At 42.1% G+C, this 18273-nt stretch overlaps 1 protein-coding gene and 1 long non-coding RNA gene across 2 annotated transcripts in view; one reads left to right on the top strand and one right to left on the bottom strand.

The window, feature by feature from the left end:
• Positions 1-1257: 1257 nt before the first annotated feature.
• On the bottom strand, positions 1258-4659 carry LOC137217665 (uncharacterized). Its single transcript, XR_010940174.1, has 3 exons — positions 4466-4659; positions 3387-3439; positions 1258-1479 (listed from the first exon to the last, which is right to left on the bottom strand). It is a non-coding gene; the product is annotated as an uncharacterized lncRNA (long non-coding RNA).
• A 993-nt stretch (positions 4660-5652) lies between these two features.
• The window catches only part of MACO1 (macoilin 1), a 57007-nt gene continuing 44386 nt past the window's right edge, over positions 5653-18273 (top strand). The window contains exon 1 of the mRNA XM_067724719.1: positions 5653-5926. Coding sequence (XP_067580820.1) covers positions 5847-5926 — 80 coding nt within the window. The 5' untranslated portion in view covers positions 5653-5846. The remainder of the gene's footprint in view (positions 5927-18273) is intronic.

The raw sequence follows: 18273 nt of genomic DNA on the forward strand, positions 1-18273 counted from the left end.
GATGAGAAAACTACGGCTCAGAGAGGTGATGTGAGCACCCAAAGTCACAAAGCTAATAAACAGCAGAGTCGGAACCCAACCCACATCCATCTGACGCCATGGCTTGTGCTGTTAACTTCTTTGCAATTCTGCCTTCCATTAACTAGACAACTCACAGTCTCAATTTCCTTATGAGTCAAATAAGATGAGCTGCTCTGCTTTCCTCACAGAGTTATTATAAATGTGAGACTATGTAAGCATGCTTGGCAACCTGTGTTTCGGAAATGAAGGTGAGCAAGTGGTACCATGACTGTGGCCTCCTGTTCTGAGTGACCAGGCTTGCCCCGCGTGTGATGAATCAAGTCAGAGAGACTGCAGCTTTCACGTGTAATCATGCGTTTTCTGTAAAAAGCAGGACTCTATGAGAATACTCACCAGGCCCTCCTCACCTGAGCCAAGTATTGTAAAACTCAGTCATGAGCAGCGACCAAGGAGGTAGGCAGGCCCTCCATCTCCTCTCTGGAAGCTTGTCCGCACCAAGGGTTTGATCCTGCTCTGGGCATGCCTGGTTAAAGTGTGGCTAAGTCAATAATTTATTCATTTAACAAACATGAGCTTTGGAGTCAGGCAACATGGGTTCAAATCCTAACTCTGCAAATTATTAGCTGTGTGACCTTCGGTAAGAGTACCAATATCTCTGAGCCTGTTTCTTTACCTGTAAAGTGGAGAAAATCAGGGTCGATCTCACAGGGTGGTTGTGAAGATTAAATGAGGTAATGCACATAAAGTGTCACATGTGTAGAAAACACTCCATAAATGTTAGCATTATTATTATGGCACAAGCTTTGCATGTTTACCATAGGAAACTTCAAAAATGCAAAGGTGCATAAAGCTTCCATAAAGCACCCACGATTTCATCATCTCCCCAAACCAGCTCTACTTCTTTGTGCATATAACCTTTCAGATTTTTTTCTATTCATGTGAATTTATGCCTTTTTTCTTCCCCTACGACAAAAGGGATTATATAGCAAATGTTTAGTAACTTGTTTTTTTCATGAACAGAATATCATAAGTGGTTTCCAAGCCAGGAAAAAAATCTTTCTATAACACTATCATGGTGGATAAGAGCCCAGGCTCTGCCACCAGACTGCCTAGGTTTGAATCCTAGCTCTATCACTTACTGTGTGACCTTAGGCAAATGACTTAACTTCTCTGTGCCACAGTTTTCTTTTTTTTTTTTTTAATTTATTTATTTATTTATTTATTTATTTTTGGCTGTGTTGGGTCTTCGTTGCTGTGCGTGGGCTTTCTCTAGTTGCAGCGAGCGGGGGCCACTCCTCGTTGCGGTGTGTGGGCTTCTCATTGTCGTGGCTTCTCTTGTTGCGCAGCACGGGCTCTAGGCGCACAGGCTTCAGTAGCTGTGGCACGTGGGCTCAGTAGTTGTGGCTTGCGGGCTCTAGAGCTCAGGCTCAGTAGTTGTGTGTGTCACAGTTTTCTCACCTGTAATGTGGCACCAGTAGTAATCTCTTTGTCATAGGACTGTTGTGAGGATTAGATCAAAATGCATATGATACTTAGAGGAGTGCCTGCACATAGTAAGTGCTGTGTGTCGTCATTCTCCATGGCACACCGATTTCCACAGTAAGGATGTGTGATCATTTGTTTGACCAGCTCCCTTTGTGGGATAGCTGGGCTATTTCTAAACTGTTTCTGTTCTAAACATACTATGAACATCATTCATTAACAGGGCTCTCTGGGGGATACAGACACACGTATAGGAGGTGGCCATCCAATGTCTGGATTTTTCTGTGACTCACGTGGGACAGGAACAAAGCTCAAGGGAGCTGGGCCAGCCGTGCCTGGCGGGTTTGAGGGGATCGAAGCTGCTGAAAGAGGTGGGTATGCAATTTCCTCATATGTGAAATAGGGTGTGATGATCTCTCTCCAGGCTATTCTGAGCTATTTTGAGCTCAGTTGAAGCTCACATGCCAATCCCAACCCCTTGGCCATCAGAAAGTCCCAGGAGAAGAGGAGGAACAGCCCTAAATTCCTGTCTGGCCCTTGGTCTTTTGAATGAGAGCAAATGATTTCCTCTTCCCTGTCTTACTCATCTGTAAAATGGCCACTGCTGATCTCCCCTGCTTCCTGATTGGTGGTGGCAGTGTGAGGAACTGGGGAGCTCTGTGTCAGGCCTCATCTCAACCCAGTTCTGTGCCCTTAGGATCCCAAAGGGTCCTTTCAGGTTGCAGAGGTGAAAGGCTGGAACTTGGCTAGAGCCAGAGGGGCTTGGGCTATGGTCAGTCAGGAAAATACAGGGTCCAGCTGGGACAGGAGGTGTGAGAGGAAGGGAATGGAGAAGGGCAGACTTACTGTGGCCCGTCCTAGGGCTCTTGACAAGGAGGCCTTTCCCATCACCCCACTCCAGCCAATCATTAGATCAACAATCCTTACCATCAAGAGCCATGTACAAGCACCAGAGCATCAAGGCTTCATATTGCTCAAGCCAAATTCCTTTACCATACCAACTGCATGACCTTGTTTTCTCTGAGCTTCAGTTTTCTCATCCGTAAAATGGAGCTAACATGTTCTGCTTCTAAACATAGGGCTTGAAGTGTCTCCAGAGTTGACCTTGGCACAGGGTGGGCGGTGACTCAACTCTGGACACCAGTGAGTTGACATTTGAATTGGGACTGGAACCCAGACCTCCAGATTGCATCATCTTGGGCCAACCCTGGGATTCTCTCTGCCCTTCTTCTGCTCTCAGATAGTCTGTTGCCCAATAGTAACTCCCAGCCACATACTCCAGTAACACCCAGCCACTCCACACTTCTCCACATGGAATGCCCTTGTCAGGAACCTATTTGATGGCAGGCTAGGCAGTGAGCTCCAGAAAGCTGGCATGTGTCCCCAGTGCCTCTCTCATCTTTTCTCTGGATTATTCACCTACCCATTCCGCAGTGTGCCGTGGCACTGTCCTAGACGACAGGGACCCAGTGAGGAGTGGAAAAGACCACAGATACGGCCCCTAACCTCACAGAGTTGACTGTCTTAGTCCCTGGCCCAGGTAATCTGGAAACTTGCAGTCATGGAGAGGAGGGCTACTCAGGTTGACGAACCCCATGGAGTCTGGAGCCATGACCTCACCATGTACCTATGCCTTTCAGCCTCCAGTCATATTGATTTAGGTTCTGCCTGTATCCTTCTCCATGAACCAACCTGCCCTGGCAACTGAAGTCTTTTTCTGTAGTTCCAAGCAGAGCATTTCACAATGACGGACAGCCTTGGTGAAACTTTGAGCTCACAGAGTATGTTATCCTTGGCTGCCCAGTGACACTTTATCAACGTGCTGGAGTAGAGGTGAAGGAAGAAAACCAAGTATACTGTTAACAGAAATGACTTGCTCTTACCTACTGCATGCCTGGCCCTGAGAGTTCATCATCTGGTAAGCCTTCAAACAAACCTGCGTGAAAACAGAGGCTCTGAGACATTCAGTAACTTGCCCAAGCTAGTAAGTGGCCAAGCTGGAATTTCAATCCTGGTCTGAAAAAGCAGGTATTCTTGCCATTTTTCTAAACTGCATCTGTACAGGGTATGAATCCCATCCCCAAGAAGCTTTTCATCTAGGTGGATGGACAAGCCTCACCCAAGAAACCACAAGTTAGGAACAATACTGACAGAGATGCTCTCTGTAGAAGTAAAGGCAGGAATGAGGGAAGATAAGGTTGTACTAGTGGGTTTGAGGACAGTGAATAGATAAGGCTTGCTTGCCTGAGGAGGCCTGGAAAATAGGGGTGGGTCCCCATTGTGACCATCTTTGGATGCCATAATAGAGAGAATGGGTTTTCTCTTTCAGGCACTGGGTGATCCTTGAAGATTTGCAACAGTATAAAAGAGCAGCAGTTGAGGATGATGCATTTGGTGTAAATTACAGGTTCCTTCTTGGGGCGGGTTTTTATTTCAGGGGGTGATCACAGGGCAGGGAGAGGTCCACGCATCCCAGGACAAAACAAGACGGCATCTGCTTCCTGTAAGTATTTAAAATGTGCTGTAAGACCATCTAACTGTCCCACTGTTGGTGAGTGTTTAAGTTGGTACAGCCACTTGACAGGAGATTTTGCATTCATCAGAAATATTTAGGAAGGGTGCATTAATTATAGCATGTAAAAATGCTTATGTTAGCTAAAGAACAGAATACAAAATTGAATATTTAATATGATCACTATTCTGCTTAATAATAAAAGCAACAGTAATAGTAATAATATATCATCCATGGGGGAAAACTGGAAAGAAAGGGGAATATATAGAATGCTAACAGTAGTTGTGTTAAGGTGATGAGACCCATGGGTGTTCCCCCCAACCCAGCAACTGTGCTACCTTTCCCCAGTTTTCTTTAATGACATGCATTCCTCTTTTCGACATACATTCACCTTTTTCTTTCTCTTAAAAAAATTTTTTGTTGTCTTTTCTAATTGTTATTTTGCCATACCTACGTTGCAGGGGTAAATGAACAAATAGATGCAGAGCACCTAGCACGGTTCTTGGCACAAAATCGGGGCTCTAGGAATGTTACGTGAGAACGGTCGCTGGCCCGGCATCCCCGCATCTCCAGACCTCTGCCCGGCGGCAGAGACGCTCCCGAAGCCGACGCTCGCCGGGTCCAGCAGGCGCGGTGCCCGCAAAACCCGCCGCCCAGCCCGCCCTGCGTACGTGGAGCCCGGGCCGCACCGCCCCACACACCCCCTGCAACCTCGCGCGACGTCGCGCTCACCCACGGCCCCGCCCCCTGTGACACCACCTCCAGGAGGCAGGACTGCAGCGGCCCCGCCCGCGCCTCCTCCGATAGGCCGCCGCGCTGTCACCACGTCGCGGGAAGCTGGCAGGGCGTGTGTGTGTGTGTGTGTGTGTGTGTGTGTGTGTGTGTGTGTGTGTGTGTGTGTGTGTGTGTGTGTGTGTGTGTGTGTGTGTGTGTGTGTGTGTGTGTGTGTGTGTGTGTGTGGTGTGCTTTGTCATTCGTACCCCCCGTGTGTGTGTGTGTGTGTGTGTGTGTGTGTGTGTGTGTGTGTGTGTGTGTGTGTGGTTTGCTTTGTCATTCGTACCCCCGTCGGTGGCAGGCGCGGCCGGCTTGGCCGGGCACTCCAGGCTCCGCAGAAAAGGCCCCCGGCGCGCTGTCCCCGGCGCCTCCGGGATGAGAAGGGTGCTGTGAGCTCCTTACATAATGATGCGACTGACTGGAGCACAGTTCAGCCCAGATACGCACGTGCCGCAAACCCAGGCCTCGCGATTTCATAGGGTGCTAGTGATAGCCTACAATGAAAACAGCACCGTATGCTCTAATGTGGATTATAATACAATGAAATGCAATCCAATAATAATGAAATGTATCTTCGCAACAGGGCATAATATAGGATGTTATATTTATAGGGCCTATTTATAAGCCTCTATTTAAGTCTTTTCTGATAGGCTCGGACTCGGGCCCAGACACCGTAATGATTGGGGCACACTTCTGTCCTTCAAAGAGGCGGGTTCTAGAGTCCGTTTTGCCACAGCGGGCCCTGGGATTGGCCGGCAGCGGCGCAGAGGCGCCTTCGATTGGTCCTGAAGGCCGTCCGTCGGAGCGGAGGAGGCGGGGCAGGCGGCTGGCTGGTGCTGGGGCGGGCGGGCCCCGGAATTGTCATTTCTTTGTTTCCGAAGGCGGAGGAAGCGCTGAGCCCACACCTCCTCGTCCCACCCACTCCCCCCGGGTGCTGGCTCCATGTCTGTGTGACCGGCCCCAGGGGTACAGTCCAGGCCCGACGCGGGGCGGGGCGGCGGCGGCGGCTGAGGTGAGAGGCGGCGGCGGCGCGGGCACCCGGCCCCCCAGCGGGAGGATGAAGCGGCGGAACACCGAGTGCAGTAAGCTCCGCCGCCCCCTAAAGCGGAACCGGATCACCGAGGGCATCTACGGCAGGTGAGCGGCGGCGCCCCCGCCTCCGCCGGCGCGGGCCCTGCGGCCCCCGGCCGTCTCTGGAGGGGCCGAGCCCCGTTATGTAACCCCGACTAGGCCTCACGCCCTTGCCGGGGGCTCCCCGGAGGAGCGCTGCCCATGGGGCCCCGGGCGGCCCGCCGGGGTCCGCCCCGAGGGCGCGGGGCGTGGCGAGGGCCGACGGCCCGGCTGGGAGGGCGCGGCGGGCGCGAGCCGCCGTTGGGACTGTCCCCAACGGCGGTGACCCCCTCCCCATCCGCGCCGCCGGGCCCTCGGGGCTGCTCTAGGGGCTGAAGGGCCTCCGCTGGTCCCCCAGCCCGCTCCGGCCCGGGAGTCGCCGGCCTGAGTCGGGAGGCGCGTGGACCATATGCACTGGTGCGGGGGAAGGCTGACAAAGTTGGGAGCAGACAGTGGCCCCGCGGTCCCTCTGCGGACTGGGCAGGTGGCCACGTTGCCCCCTTTCGCCTTTTACTTCTTTTATGGAATCTCAAACTTGGCACCGAGGGCTGAAGCCGATACCCCCAAATCATGGCCTGTGGCCCCGCTCCAGACTCAGAAGGAGTGATGATCATTTTCTCAGCAGCATTATTTTGACAATTCCAAGCAGATAGTTTTATTCGACCCCTTTAAAAAGGATTTTCTTCAAACTCGCGTGGTTTGTTGTTGTTGTTTTTAGTTTGTTTTAATTCTCCAAAAACAAAGCAGTGTCCCTTTCAATAGAAATTGAATTCAGGACTGAGGGGTAGAAGGACAACAGGTTCATGGGGCAACTTAGTGAGAATCCCAGCTTCCCTAAGCAAAATTTGTGTAGGACTGTTATTTTCTGGTTCTCACAATGTTAATTCTGAATGGTACCTGCCTTGATAAAGAAATGATTTCAGAGGAGAAGTAATTAGTTTACAAAGGAGAATTCTCAGGATGTGCATATAAGCTTGATTGGTGTTCTACAGTTTAGCTCTTCTAGCTGTGGGACTTAGAGAAATATGTGAGGTAGCTGATAACACCCAAGTTGCCTTAGCATAGCTGTACACCTTGCACATGCTACTGTTTACACATTTAAAATGATTCCTTTCCACAAGCAGCTGACCGATGTAAACATTGGGTGTTTTTTTAAATTTCAAGCTTAAAAGGGTTAAGAAGTCAGTTGAAATAAAAAGTTTTTAGCTATATCCTTATGTAATGAGCCGCAGATCATAGGAAGAGTTCATTCATTAGACAAATACATGTACTATGTGCCAGGCCCTGTTCTAGCTAGTAAGGGTGCAGCAGTGAGTAAAACAGGCCAAAATCCATGCTGAATCAATCAAACCTGCCCATTTAAACTAAAACTGTAAAAGCAAAAACCATTTTTCCTACAGATTTAATGGGTGGGGGAAAGTTCTCTTCAAGTTACACAGACTATAATTCTTGAATAAAGGAAGGGTTTTCCCCCCTGCCTATTGAAAAAGATTTGAACAATTTAATATTAATAGTGACACAAGAATAGAAAAAGCGTATTAAACAGAGTTGGTAAAGCAAGGACAACCGTGCCATTTGAATGGCTGCTATTTACAGTAACATATGATGATGTACTTCTGTTTATAGTGAGAAGATTGGGAATCCCATATTGTTTACATGTTTTCTGTTGTATTTCAACTTCTCTGGTATTTGAACAAATATGCCCAGTTTAGTACCTGCCCCATAGTAACCACTCAGTCAGTGTGCATCAATGTGAAGAAGTGAATTTATTGTCTAATTAAGGTCTATTATTTTACTGATGAACTTTTGGAATTTGAATTTTCTTACCCTAAAGGTTAATAGTAAATGCTCTATGCAAGTTATTCAGAGTTTCATCTGTAAAAGTTTAAAAAACCAACAGTACTTCAGCTCTCAAATATCCTTACTCTTCTCTATTTCACATTCTTTAGGTTAAACGTTAATAAAAAACTTACATATATTTCTACTTTCTTTTCTCTTGGAGCATCATATATCAAATGAGTGTTTCAATTCACTTATCTGTTTCTTAGTGTATATTATGGAGTATTATATTATGGAATATTATTGTCTGAAGAACAAGACCATAGTGTTGGGGTTGTTTTTTTTTTTTACAATTTTGTTTTTAAAAAGATTTAGAAAATTTCCAGTTATTTCTAAAGCAGACAGAATGAGTGGGCTAGTTACAAATTAGGTGTTTGAGGATTTGTGAGTATCAAATTTCTGTTAATCATCACATTTAAGTCTACACTAAATTGTTTTTCACACCATTGCCCATTTTGTTTCTCAGTGTCTGGCCAATTTTTATCTCATTAAATAGAGAGCTTTGTTTTTTTCTCAGGCTCCGTTGACAGTTTTGATAACCACTATCTACTGTTTCACAGCATAACTTTTCATGGACTTATTATTTTCATGTTCTCAGTCTGCACAGCTCTCTGAGCTTGGCGTAGCAAGGAGGCAGCTGTGGTGAAGAGAGCACTAGACTGGGAGTGTCAGGAGACCTAGGTTCAGACTCAGTGTCCCAGCTCTGCTGTGTGGGATGGGCAGGGCATCCACCGCTTTGAGCCCCAGTTCTCTCACCTGTCAAGTGAGTTTTGAGGACTGAGAGGAAATAACGTACAGTTTGTGAAACTCTGTAAATTCTAGCATGCTTAATACAAACATTATTTAGCATGTAGTTATCGCAGTTTACCATATTTGTTTTATTTTTAAGGAGTCAGGAAAGACCATAAGGTTTGGTACAACTATCAAATAAAAGTTGAGTAGTCAAAACAAGGGGTCAGTTTCTGCTTGGTCTTGCTGGAAAAAAATCCTGTTGCTGAGATGCTTTTAATCATGGGCTCCAATCCAGCAACTGTGACTGAGGTGATTGTCAAATGATATCATTATTGTCATTATAATGGCTGTGGTAGAATTCTGTTTCAGGGGTAAGGTAGATGGAAAATGGATTTTAACATTATGTTAGTATTACCTACATTTATATATATGCCCATCATTTGAAAACTGAAATGTATAGAAATATGTTATTCCAGTCAAGTTAGTAATCAAAAATAAGAGAAAGGAAATAGGAATGGTGATTATTTTCTTTTATATTATTATGAGCTAAAATCAATGTCATTTTCAAAAAATCTGAGCCAGTATAGAGCCTGACAGAGAATAGGAATTCAGTCCTCAGTAAATGTTGAGCAAGTGAATTAGTAAATAAATGAATATAAACCAATCCATTCTATTCATTTAAGAACCTGCGTTGTTTTGGTAATTATGGAGGTTACAGGATAAGACATGGTTCCTTGTCTTCCAGGAGTTTACAGTCTAGGAGGCCGTAATAATGCCCTCTTAAATTTGTACAGTGGTTTTGAGGTTCCAAAGAACTTTGAGTTCTGTTCAAGTAAGAATATTTCAGTTGAATTAAATTTTCGCTTGCTGTTTTAGTGGTTCACCTGATGCATTAACAATTTTGCCCTGTACTATTTTATGATGCAGTACACAGTTGCCACTATGTGAGGGAATATGTATTTTCTAACTCAAATGAAATAGATGTGAAAGTACTTTGGAAATTATGAAAAAAAAGTTATTAATAAGAGAAAGTAAAATGAATAACTCTACATAACTATAACATTTCAGAGGTCCTCGGGTTTTAGGGCAGTGACTCTCTCCCTGTGTCTGCCTTCACACATGCACCAGACGCTCCCAAAAGTAATATCTAATTACTCCATGCAGTGATTCTCCAGGTGGAGTGGGGTTGGAGTGCTATGTAGATTTTAAAAGGCTTAAGGGAATTCCGGGTGGTTCATTCACCTTTCATCTTGCCAGGCTCCCTACTCCTCTCTGAGAATTAATGATTTTATAATAGGAAGATGAGGAGATAAGGTGTGGTGAGTAGAAGACAGAGGCAGAAACATTTATGTTTAAAGTCTCTGCAGTTAAAATTGTTCCTTACCCAAGTAAGTAATATAAGAATTTTAAGTAAGGCAGGTGTTTTAAGCTTCAGGAAATGATTTTATAGCTTTGTTACTGGTGGTTGAAGGAAGCATTCCTTCACTGGTGGATTTCTGGATACTTCCTGTCATGGTGTGCTGGGTTCTCCTTGTAGTATGTTGCCTGAAGCTTAAGCAGTGTAGTACTGTACCTGACTTTTACATTTTAGGACTCGAGACTTCCCTGGTCTATACAGTACCTTTTCCCATCCTTACTTCAGAGAAGAGTTTTCTGGCCTTTGACTTTCTAAATGGTCAAAGTTTATATACTTCTCAGCTTCCTAATTTCCTTTTTCAGACCCTTGTCTAAATAATCTGATCTCCAGAGATTTCACTTCTCTGCTTTTCCTGCCCACCTTAATGATGTTTCCTAAGCCTGGTTTTAGACTCCTTTGGGCTGTGCTTACTAAAGCCACGGGAGGCTGGCATGACCCTTGGCTGCCTTGAGTGTACATGTGTTCTGCAACTGAAACCCCAGATACCAGTGTTGCAACCTCACAGCCTAAAAGCATTTTGGTAATCTTGGTAGGCCTTAACTTCAACTATGCTGGACTTGACATAAAAGTGATAAATGCGGTATTGTTTTAGAGGGGTATTGGGTAGGGGGGTAAGTACAATAGAGAAATTAGAAATTGAAATGTTTTCACCCACCTCTAGTGAGGTGTTGAGCTAAACCCTTGTATTTGCAGTTTCTGTGAAATACATTGAAACAAATCTGCCACACTGAATTTTGTACTTAATTTTTGCTAGTAGTATACTACCTTAAAAAAAAAGTACTTTCCTCCAGTTTTCATTTATGATTCTTCTCGTCTGAGCATTCTTGGCAGTTTCGTTTCATTAGACATTTTGAAAATCCCTTTAAGTTGCTGCTATGTATTGAGGCAGGGAAAGGAGGGAATGTGATCTATTCCAGATTATTGGCTTAAAAGCTTCCTGTTTTGTTAATGATACTCTTCCTTTTTCTTCACATTGATACCTCGTGGCTTTTCTTGAACCTCACTAGATTTGGAGACTGATTTTAATGGTAGACTTAATAGCTTATTATTTTCACTTTCTTGTTATATACCTATATATTGTGGACCCAATCCATGTTCTATAAGCACTTTTATTTCCAGAGTCTTTTTCTTTGGCCATTTCTCCCAGATTTCCTCCATATTAACCCTTTGGGGTTTTATGTGTATGTATGTGTGTTTTGTTTTGTCATTTTCTAGGCTACCATCTAGGTGATATACTTAGGGGGCTATAACGAGATATAACATGTATCTTGTGGAGTCTGGAGGGTCAGATAGAAATTTTATAAACTTAGTTGAGATCAAAGTGAAATACTATAATTGGATTACTTTTCTTCGTTAAATTTAGTGTGCTCTTCAAATATAGTTTTTACTTTATTCTCTAGGCTTCCCAGATTTGGGTGTAATTATTTTACTTGGATAGTTTTCAAGAAATAGGTCCAGAAGAAAAACAAGTTCTCTGCTCAACAAGCTGCATGAGTAGAACGGTGCTTACCAACGGTAGAAACACATAGCCTCTGCGGGACTTTTTTTTTCCCCATCGTGGATTTCTTCAAATACCTGAGGAGTGACTACTTCCTCAAGATCTCTCACCTTCAGGCAAATGCACTCTGGTAATGGAAACTTTAAAAAATGTAATCAGCTGTTAAAGTATATTCTTTGAGGCTTTTTATCTTTATTTTGGCATTTAATTTAACTGACATCAAATTGGCCTCAGCTCATCAACCTTCTAAGATGCCTGTCACCCCCAGACTTTGAAGCCCCTTCATAGCACTGGCTTTCATTCCTTTGTATTTTTCCCTCTGCTGCCCTTAAGGATGATATGCTCACATTGACTCATGGGGTTATAACATCAGAAGTAATTTATCCCTCGCCCCATCTCCTCTGTTGCCATTTCTGTTTTAGAGGTTTTGCATTAGTGGATTAAAATGGTGCATCTAGTCCACTTCAGGTGTATCCATAGAGATCACTGACTTATTAAGGCTGTTTGGGATCTGTTTCCTACCCAGCACAGGGGAGGTGACTAGAAATAATCTCGTTCTGTTTTTAAATTATATTATTACTTTGCTCATCTTCAAAACACTTTTAAAAACCAAATAAGCTGCTCAGTACTAAAGTCAGTACTTTGCCATCTTGTAGTGAGGTCAGGAGCTCTGGAGAAAATGGGGGCCATGTTCATGGTCAAACAAAAACTCCTGTCTCAGATGAGAGAGATACTAAGGCTGGAGTCTTCTGTCTCAGATGTAATAAGTATTATTTTCTTGTCTTTTTCTAGACTTGACAAACTATACCTCATGGTTCATTGTGTTTCTGGCTTTTTAAAAAATGAGTTATCTTTTTATTTTTAAATTACATGTTTCTCTTTTACAATGACCATTCTATGAGTGTGAATATTGTTGGAAAGCAGTCTTGAATTGTCCCATCTTTTGTGCCATAGCTATTTCTGTAAAGAGCATTTGACTTTAACATCTTTTTCTGCAGAGCTTCATAGTGTGTTTACAAATTCATAGTTTATGAATTAAGGTACTGAGTGTTTATTCTTTCATAAAGCACATCTGCTCATTTTTTTAAAACTTGGTTGTCTTGGAGAATTAAAGAATTATGTAACTTGGGGGCTTCCCTGGTGGTGCAGTGGTTAAGAATCCGCCTGCCAATGCAGGGGACACGGGTTCGATCCCTGGTCCGGGAAGATCCCACATCCCGCGGAGCAACTAAGCCCGAGCACCACAACTACTGAGCCTGTGCTCTAGAGCCCGCGTGCCCCAACTACTGAAGCCCACACGCCTAGAGCACGTGCTCCACAGCAAGAGAAGCCACTGCAGTGAGAAGCACACGCACCGCAATGAAGAGTAGCCCCCGCTCGCTGCAACTAGAGAAAGCCCGCGCGCAGCAACAAGGACCCAACGCAGCCAAAAATAAATAAATAAATAAATTTAGTTAAAAAAAAGAATTATGTAACTTGAATATGTATACACAAAGGGATATAAAGAAGGGAAATAATATTTATCAAACATTTAGTAAGAGATGAGAAAGTCCAATGTGATGGATAAGCATATGGGCTTTAACATCATATGAACTTGTGTTCGATTAATGTCCCCGACACTAGTTATTTGATCTTGAACAAGTCATCTACCTGCTTTAACCCTCAGTTTTCTCATCTGTAAAATGAAGATAGTAAATAATATTACCTACTTTATAGGATTGTTATAAGGATCATTGAGATAAGTCACGTAAAATACTTAACATAGTGCCTGACACAGACAGGGCTGCTCAAAAAGTTGTTTGCTGTTACTACTATAATTTTATCTTCATTCTGTTATTTAGTTCCAGTAAGGATATTAGCTTCAGTTTCACAGGTGAGGAAACTGAGATTACAGGAGGTTTCACCACTTGATAGAGACCTCTATCTGCCTTACCCCAAAGTCTGTCCTCTTTTTGTTTTACTTTTTGTGCTACTTCACCCTTTCTGAATGGTGTTTATGTGTAATAACTCTTATGGTGCTCTCAAACTCTCTACTACATGAAGGACAGGTGTCATTATCTTCATTTTTCAGGTGAAGCAACAGGTACCAGGAGTGTCTTGTGCAAGGCCATTAATCTTTTTTCCTTCTCAAAATGAGAATCTCTTTTCCATTAAATAATCCAATATAGATGTGACAACAATGCAAAATGTGATCCTGGACTGGGATTGATTGGTCAATGGGTCTATCTATCTATCTGTTGCTATAAAGGACATTAGTGAGTTCATTACTGAAATTTGAATAACTTCTGTAGATCAGATAATAGTACTGTATCAGTGTTAATTTCCTGATTTTGATAATTGTGTTGTGGTTATATAAGAAAATTTTCTTGTTTTCAAGAATTTCAGGAGTAAGGGAACATTATGTCTGCAAATTATTTTCAAATAGTTCAGGAAAAAACTACGTATACATATATAGGGGGAGAATGATAGAAACTTGATAAAATGTTTTACCTTTTGTGAAATCTGGGTGGAAAGATATAAGGGAGTTCTTTGTATTATTTTGGCAGCTTTTCTGTAAGTCTAAAACGATTTCAAAATGAAGAGTTAAGAAAATAAAAGCAATACATGCTTGTTATAAAAAATTAAAGCAGTATGACAATGTGTAAGTGTAACAGAAAAGAGCTTAGTCCTCTTTCCCTGGAATGAGCACTGTTATATAATTCATAAGTATGGTTTCTTCCTTGATCCATATAAACAAACATATATAGTTCTTTCTTAACAAAAATAGAATTCTGTTTTACACAAAAGTTTCTTGGTTTTTCTTCTTATTTAATCATGTCCATTTCTTTACATAGAAATTTATTTATAATTTTTTAGCAGCAACACAGCAGTGCATGTAGAATTCACTCTGATCTCTGCGGTCTCCTGACTCCCATTCCTGTGCTCTTTCAACAGTGTCCTGCAGCTTATTGGTTCCCTGTTCCTCAGTTTTCTTTCCTATAAAATGATAATAACTGCCTTGCTTATGTCATAGTTGTAAGGATAAAATGAGATAATAAGAAAGCTTTTGGAAGAGTTACACAAGTGCGATATAAACATAAGGTATGATTAGGTAGATGATTATTACTATTAAAGGTATGAAGCATAATACTTGATTCGTTTATAAAATGAATTTCTAATGTTTGTACAATGTTAACACAATTTTTTAGGGCCTGTGGGTTGTCTTCTTTCTCCTGTTGTCTTCTTTACCTCTTTTAATCCCAAACCCCATAGAGTCCACACTATTAAAAGTGTTTTTGAAGCAGAAATTCTAAAACTCTAAACTTTCCAGTTACATTAGGTTACAGTACTTGTTCCTGATATCTTAATAGTCATATAGTACTTTAGAAAAATACTATACAACACAATTCTTAAAAGCTTTTTTAGTGATTTCCATTCTAGGGTTTTTTTCTTTTTAAATTGGACATATTTCACACTGTTAGATTTGTCATTCCAGTGGCTGTGTATGTGTATAAGCATGAGAGTGTGTGTGTGTGTGTGTGTGTGTGTGTGTGTGTGTGTGTGTGTGTGATTGACTCTAGAATGGTTTTCTTTGCAGTCTGCAGGAGGCCCAGAATAGAAAAGAAAAATACAGAACAGCTTAGGTCTTCTCAGCCTGCTCCCCTTTTCTGGATTTTACACAAGGATGTGGTTGCAGAACGTAGCAGTGGTTCTAGTCTTGAGGCTCATGCACAACTTTCTGTAGACCACCATTCCTCAGATTTTTTTGTCTTGGAACCTCTTTATACTCTTAAAAGTGATTGAGAATCCCAAAGAGCTTTGGTTTGTATGGATTATATCTAAAAATTTTACTGGATTAGAAATTAAGAGAAAAATTTTAAATAATTACTAGTTCATATAACAATAATAAATGCATGAGAAGAGTGGTGTGGTTTTACATTTTTGCAGATTTCTTTAATGTTAGGCTTAATAGAAGATACTTTGAGGACCCCCACAGTAGTCAGAACCAGTGGCAGGTAGGCTAAATGGAGTGATAGTCTGGCATCCAGAGCAAGGCTGATAAGATTTCTTTCTTCCTAGTGGAAAAATAGTGAGAACAGATTGGGAGCAGGTGCATGGTAATCCTTCAGGCAGCAACTGTATTTGTTATCTTCGTTGGTGTTGCTTTGTTCAGACACCCTTCTTAGTCACCTGTGCATTATCTTTCCCTCTACCTTCACTTTGTAAGTGTGTGCTTTGATAAAAGCCCTACTGTTGGTCCTAAACATTCTTATGCATGGCAGGTCATTCATTCAACAACTATTTGTTAAGTTTCTCTGGTGTGCAAGGTTCTGTGCTGGGCATCGAGAATAAAGCAGGGAACAAAATGGGCAGCTCCTTTGTTCTTCTTGTGGACTTTACATTTAAACAATTAGTTATACAAAATGTTATTTAATTATAACATGATTCTTGTGGTATAGGATGCTATATGAACATATAATGGGGTAACTAACAGTCTTTACTGTGGGGTCAGGGAGGCCTTTTTTGAAGAAATGATGTTCATGCTGCGTGCTGAAGGATAAGTAGTAATGGAAGTGCTTCATTTAGTTAAAGTTGTATTTAGGTAAGGATCTTGTCTGTGACTCAGAAAGAAATGTAGAAAAGTGGAAGAATTAACCCTGGACAGTTTGAATGTTCCCAGTTGAGGGATGGATAGCTAACAGTTTGGAGATAAGTACTGATGATCTGAGTAGATCGTTGTCTTCTTTTTGAGAAATTGTGGAATTCAGTGGAAGTTCTATGAGTATGAGAAGTTTATACAATAAACCAATACTTCTCAAATTTTAATGTATGCACAAAGGGTCTAGGGATCTGGTTAATACACAGCCTTGGATTAAATAGGCCTGGGGTGGTCCCTGAAATACTGCTTTCCTAAAAAGTTCATACATGATGCTGATGCTGCTGGTCCATGGACCATACTTTGAGTAGCAAAACTGTAATTACATATAATAAGACTTTAGCAGGATACCAGCTGGACAAGAGGGTGGGCAAACATTCTGGAAGTGATGTCCAATAGGGAGAAGTATTCAATAACAGTAGAGACAAAGCAGTTTGTTTCAAGAGGTATCATGCTACATACTGAAAAGTAAAAGGGATTCACAGTCGCTGTTACGGAGAGGACAGGAAAGCTTGGGATTGTGATAGATGACTACTAGCACAGCCAGTGAAATATTCCACAGACTCATTTCTGTGGTGAGGCCCAAGTGAACTAAATGACCATTAGTCTGCCTAGGGAAAAGGTCAGGTACTGAGGATTGATAGCCACCCTGTGGTAATTATATGAGCTCCAGAAAATGATCTAAGTGACAAGCAGCTAGAGATACTAGAGAGAAGGTGCACTTTACATGGAAAAAGAAGAATGTTCAATACTACTTCTCATTAACCATAGGTGATTAATCCATAGATGGAGGGTATTGCTAAATAGATTCAATTTTAAAAAATGGTTGTAAATGGCAAGGGTAGGAGTAGAATGGGGAATTCTATTGGGAATGGAATGGGAAAAAAGAATCTTATAGTTAATATTCACTGTGAAAGAGTCACCACCATTAAGCCTAATGTTTGCATATCTCTTCCGTATTTCACTGGCACCCAGAGTAGAAGCTAATCAGACCATCAGAAGACAATATTGGTCTGCCCTTGTTTCAATATACTATTATGGAAAGTATCTTTTTGTTGCAATTCTGCTTTAAATTTTTGTTCAAGATATTTTATAGTAATTAGTAAACTTATTTGGATCAGAGAATTAAAGTAACAGCAAGTTAGCCATAAGTCATATTATGAACTATATATATAAAAATATTTTATACTTAATCATATTTTTTTCATGGTTTAAAAGAAATATTTTGGAATGTTAAGGGTTTAAAACCCTGTCTAGGGGCTTCACTGGTGGCACAGTGGTTAAGAATCCACCTGCCAACGCAGGGGACATGGGTTCAAGCCCTGGTCTGGGAAGATCCCACATGCCGTGGAGCAACTAAGCCCATGCGCCACAACTACTGAGCTTGCGCTCTAGAGCCCGCGAGCCACAACTACTGAAGCCTGCATGCCACAACTACTGAAGCCTGTGTGTCTAGAGCCCGTGCTCCACAACAAGAGAATCCACCACGATGATAAGCCCGCGCACTGCAATGAAGAGTAGCCCCCGCTCGCCGCGAGTAGAGAAAGCCCACGTGCAGCAACAAAGACCCAATGCAGCCAAAAATAAAATAAATAAATTTATATTAAAAAAAACCTGCCTAAAATTTTCTCCCCCTTTAGAATGTCATCTCTTTGGATTTGGCAAAATCTTATGACCTTCAGAGTATGGAAGGAAAGGAATTAGTCAGGTTTTCTACACTGATGAGCAGTCATTTTAGTTTACTTGTCTTTTAAATTTTGTACATGTACCTGTAGAAGGATGATAGGCATAATTTACTGATATAGAAGGCTCAGTGAATCAGGCAACTGTCTTAAACTTTCTAAAACTCTTATTAGATTGGAATGAATCTATAAAGTTTAAAACTAGTCCTAGAGTAGAATCAACTGTTAATTAAGATTGCCTCTTGATTTTAGAGGCAGGCCCACCTAGAAGGGGAGCCTGAGGAAAGCTGAGGGTATAGCACATGTTTGTGAAAGATCAAGTTTCCTTAGATATCTGTACTTCCAAACTGTGACTCCATAAGAACTGGGTGTCCAGGAACATCAGAGGTATGAAAGCAGCTGTTTGAAAAGAAATTAAATATATAAAAAGGAACCCCCTTGAAGTTACAGAATTGAAAATGAGTAGTCACTGTAACAAAGATGATCGTTTTTGTAATGCCTTAGGTTTAAATGATTGAGTTATTAAAAAGTATTCAACAGGCTGCCATTCTTAGGATAATGCTTTCTATA

The sequence above is a fragment of the Pseudorca crassidens genome, chromosome 2 (assembly GCF_039906515.1).
Source record: "Pseudorca crassidens isolate mPseCra1 chromosome 2, mPseCra1.hap1, whole genome shotgun sequence".
Lineage (NCBI taxonomy): Eukaryota > Metazoa > Chordata > Mammalia > Artiodactyla > Delphinidae > Pseudorca > Pseudorca crassidens.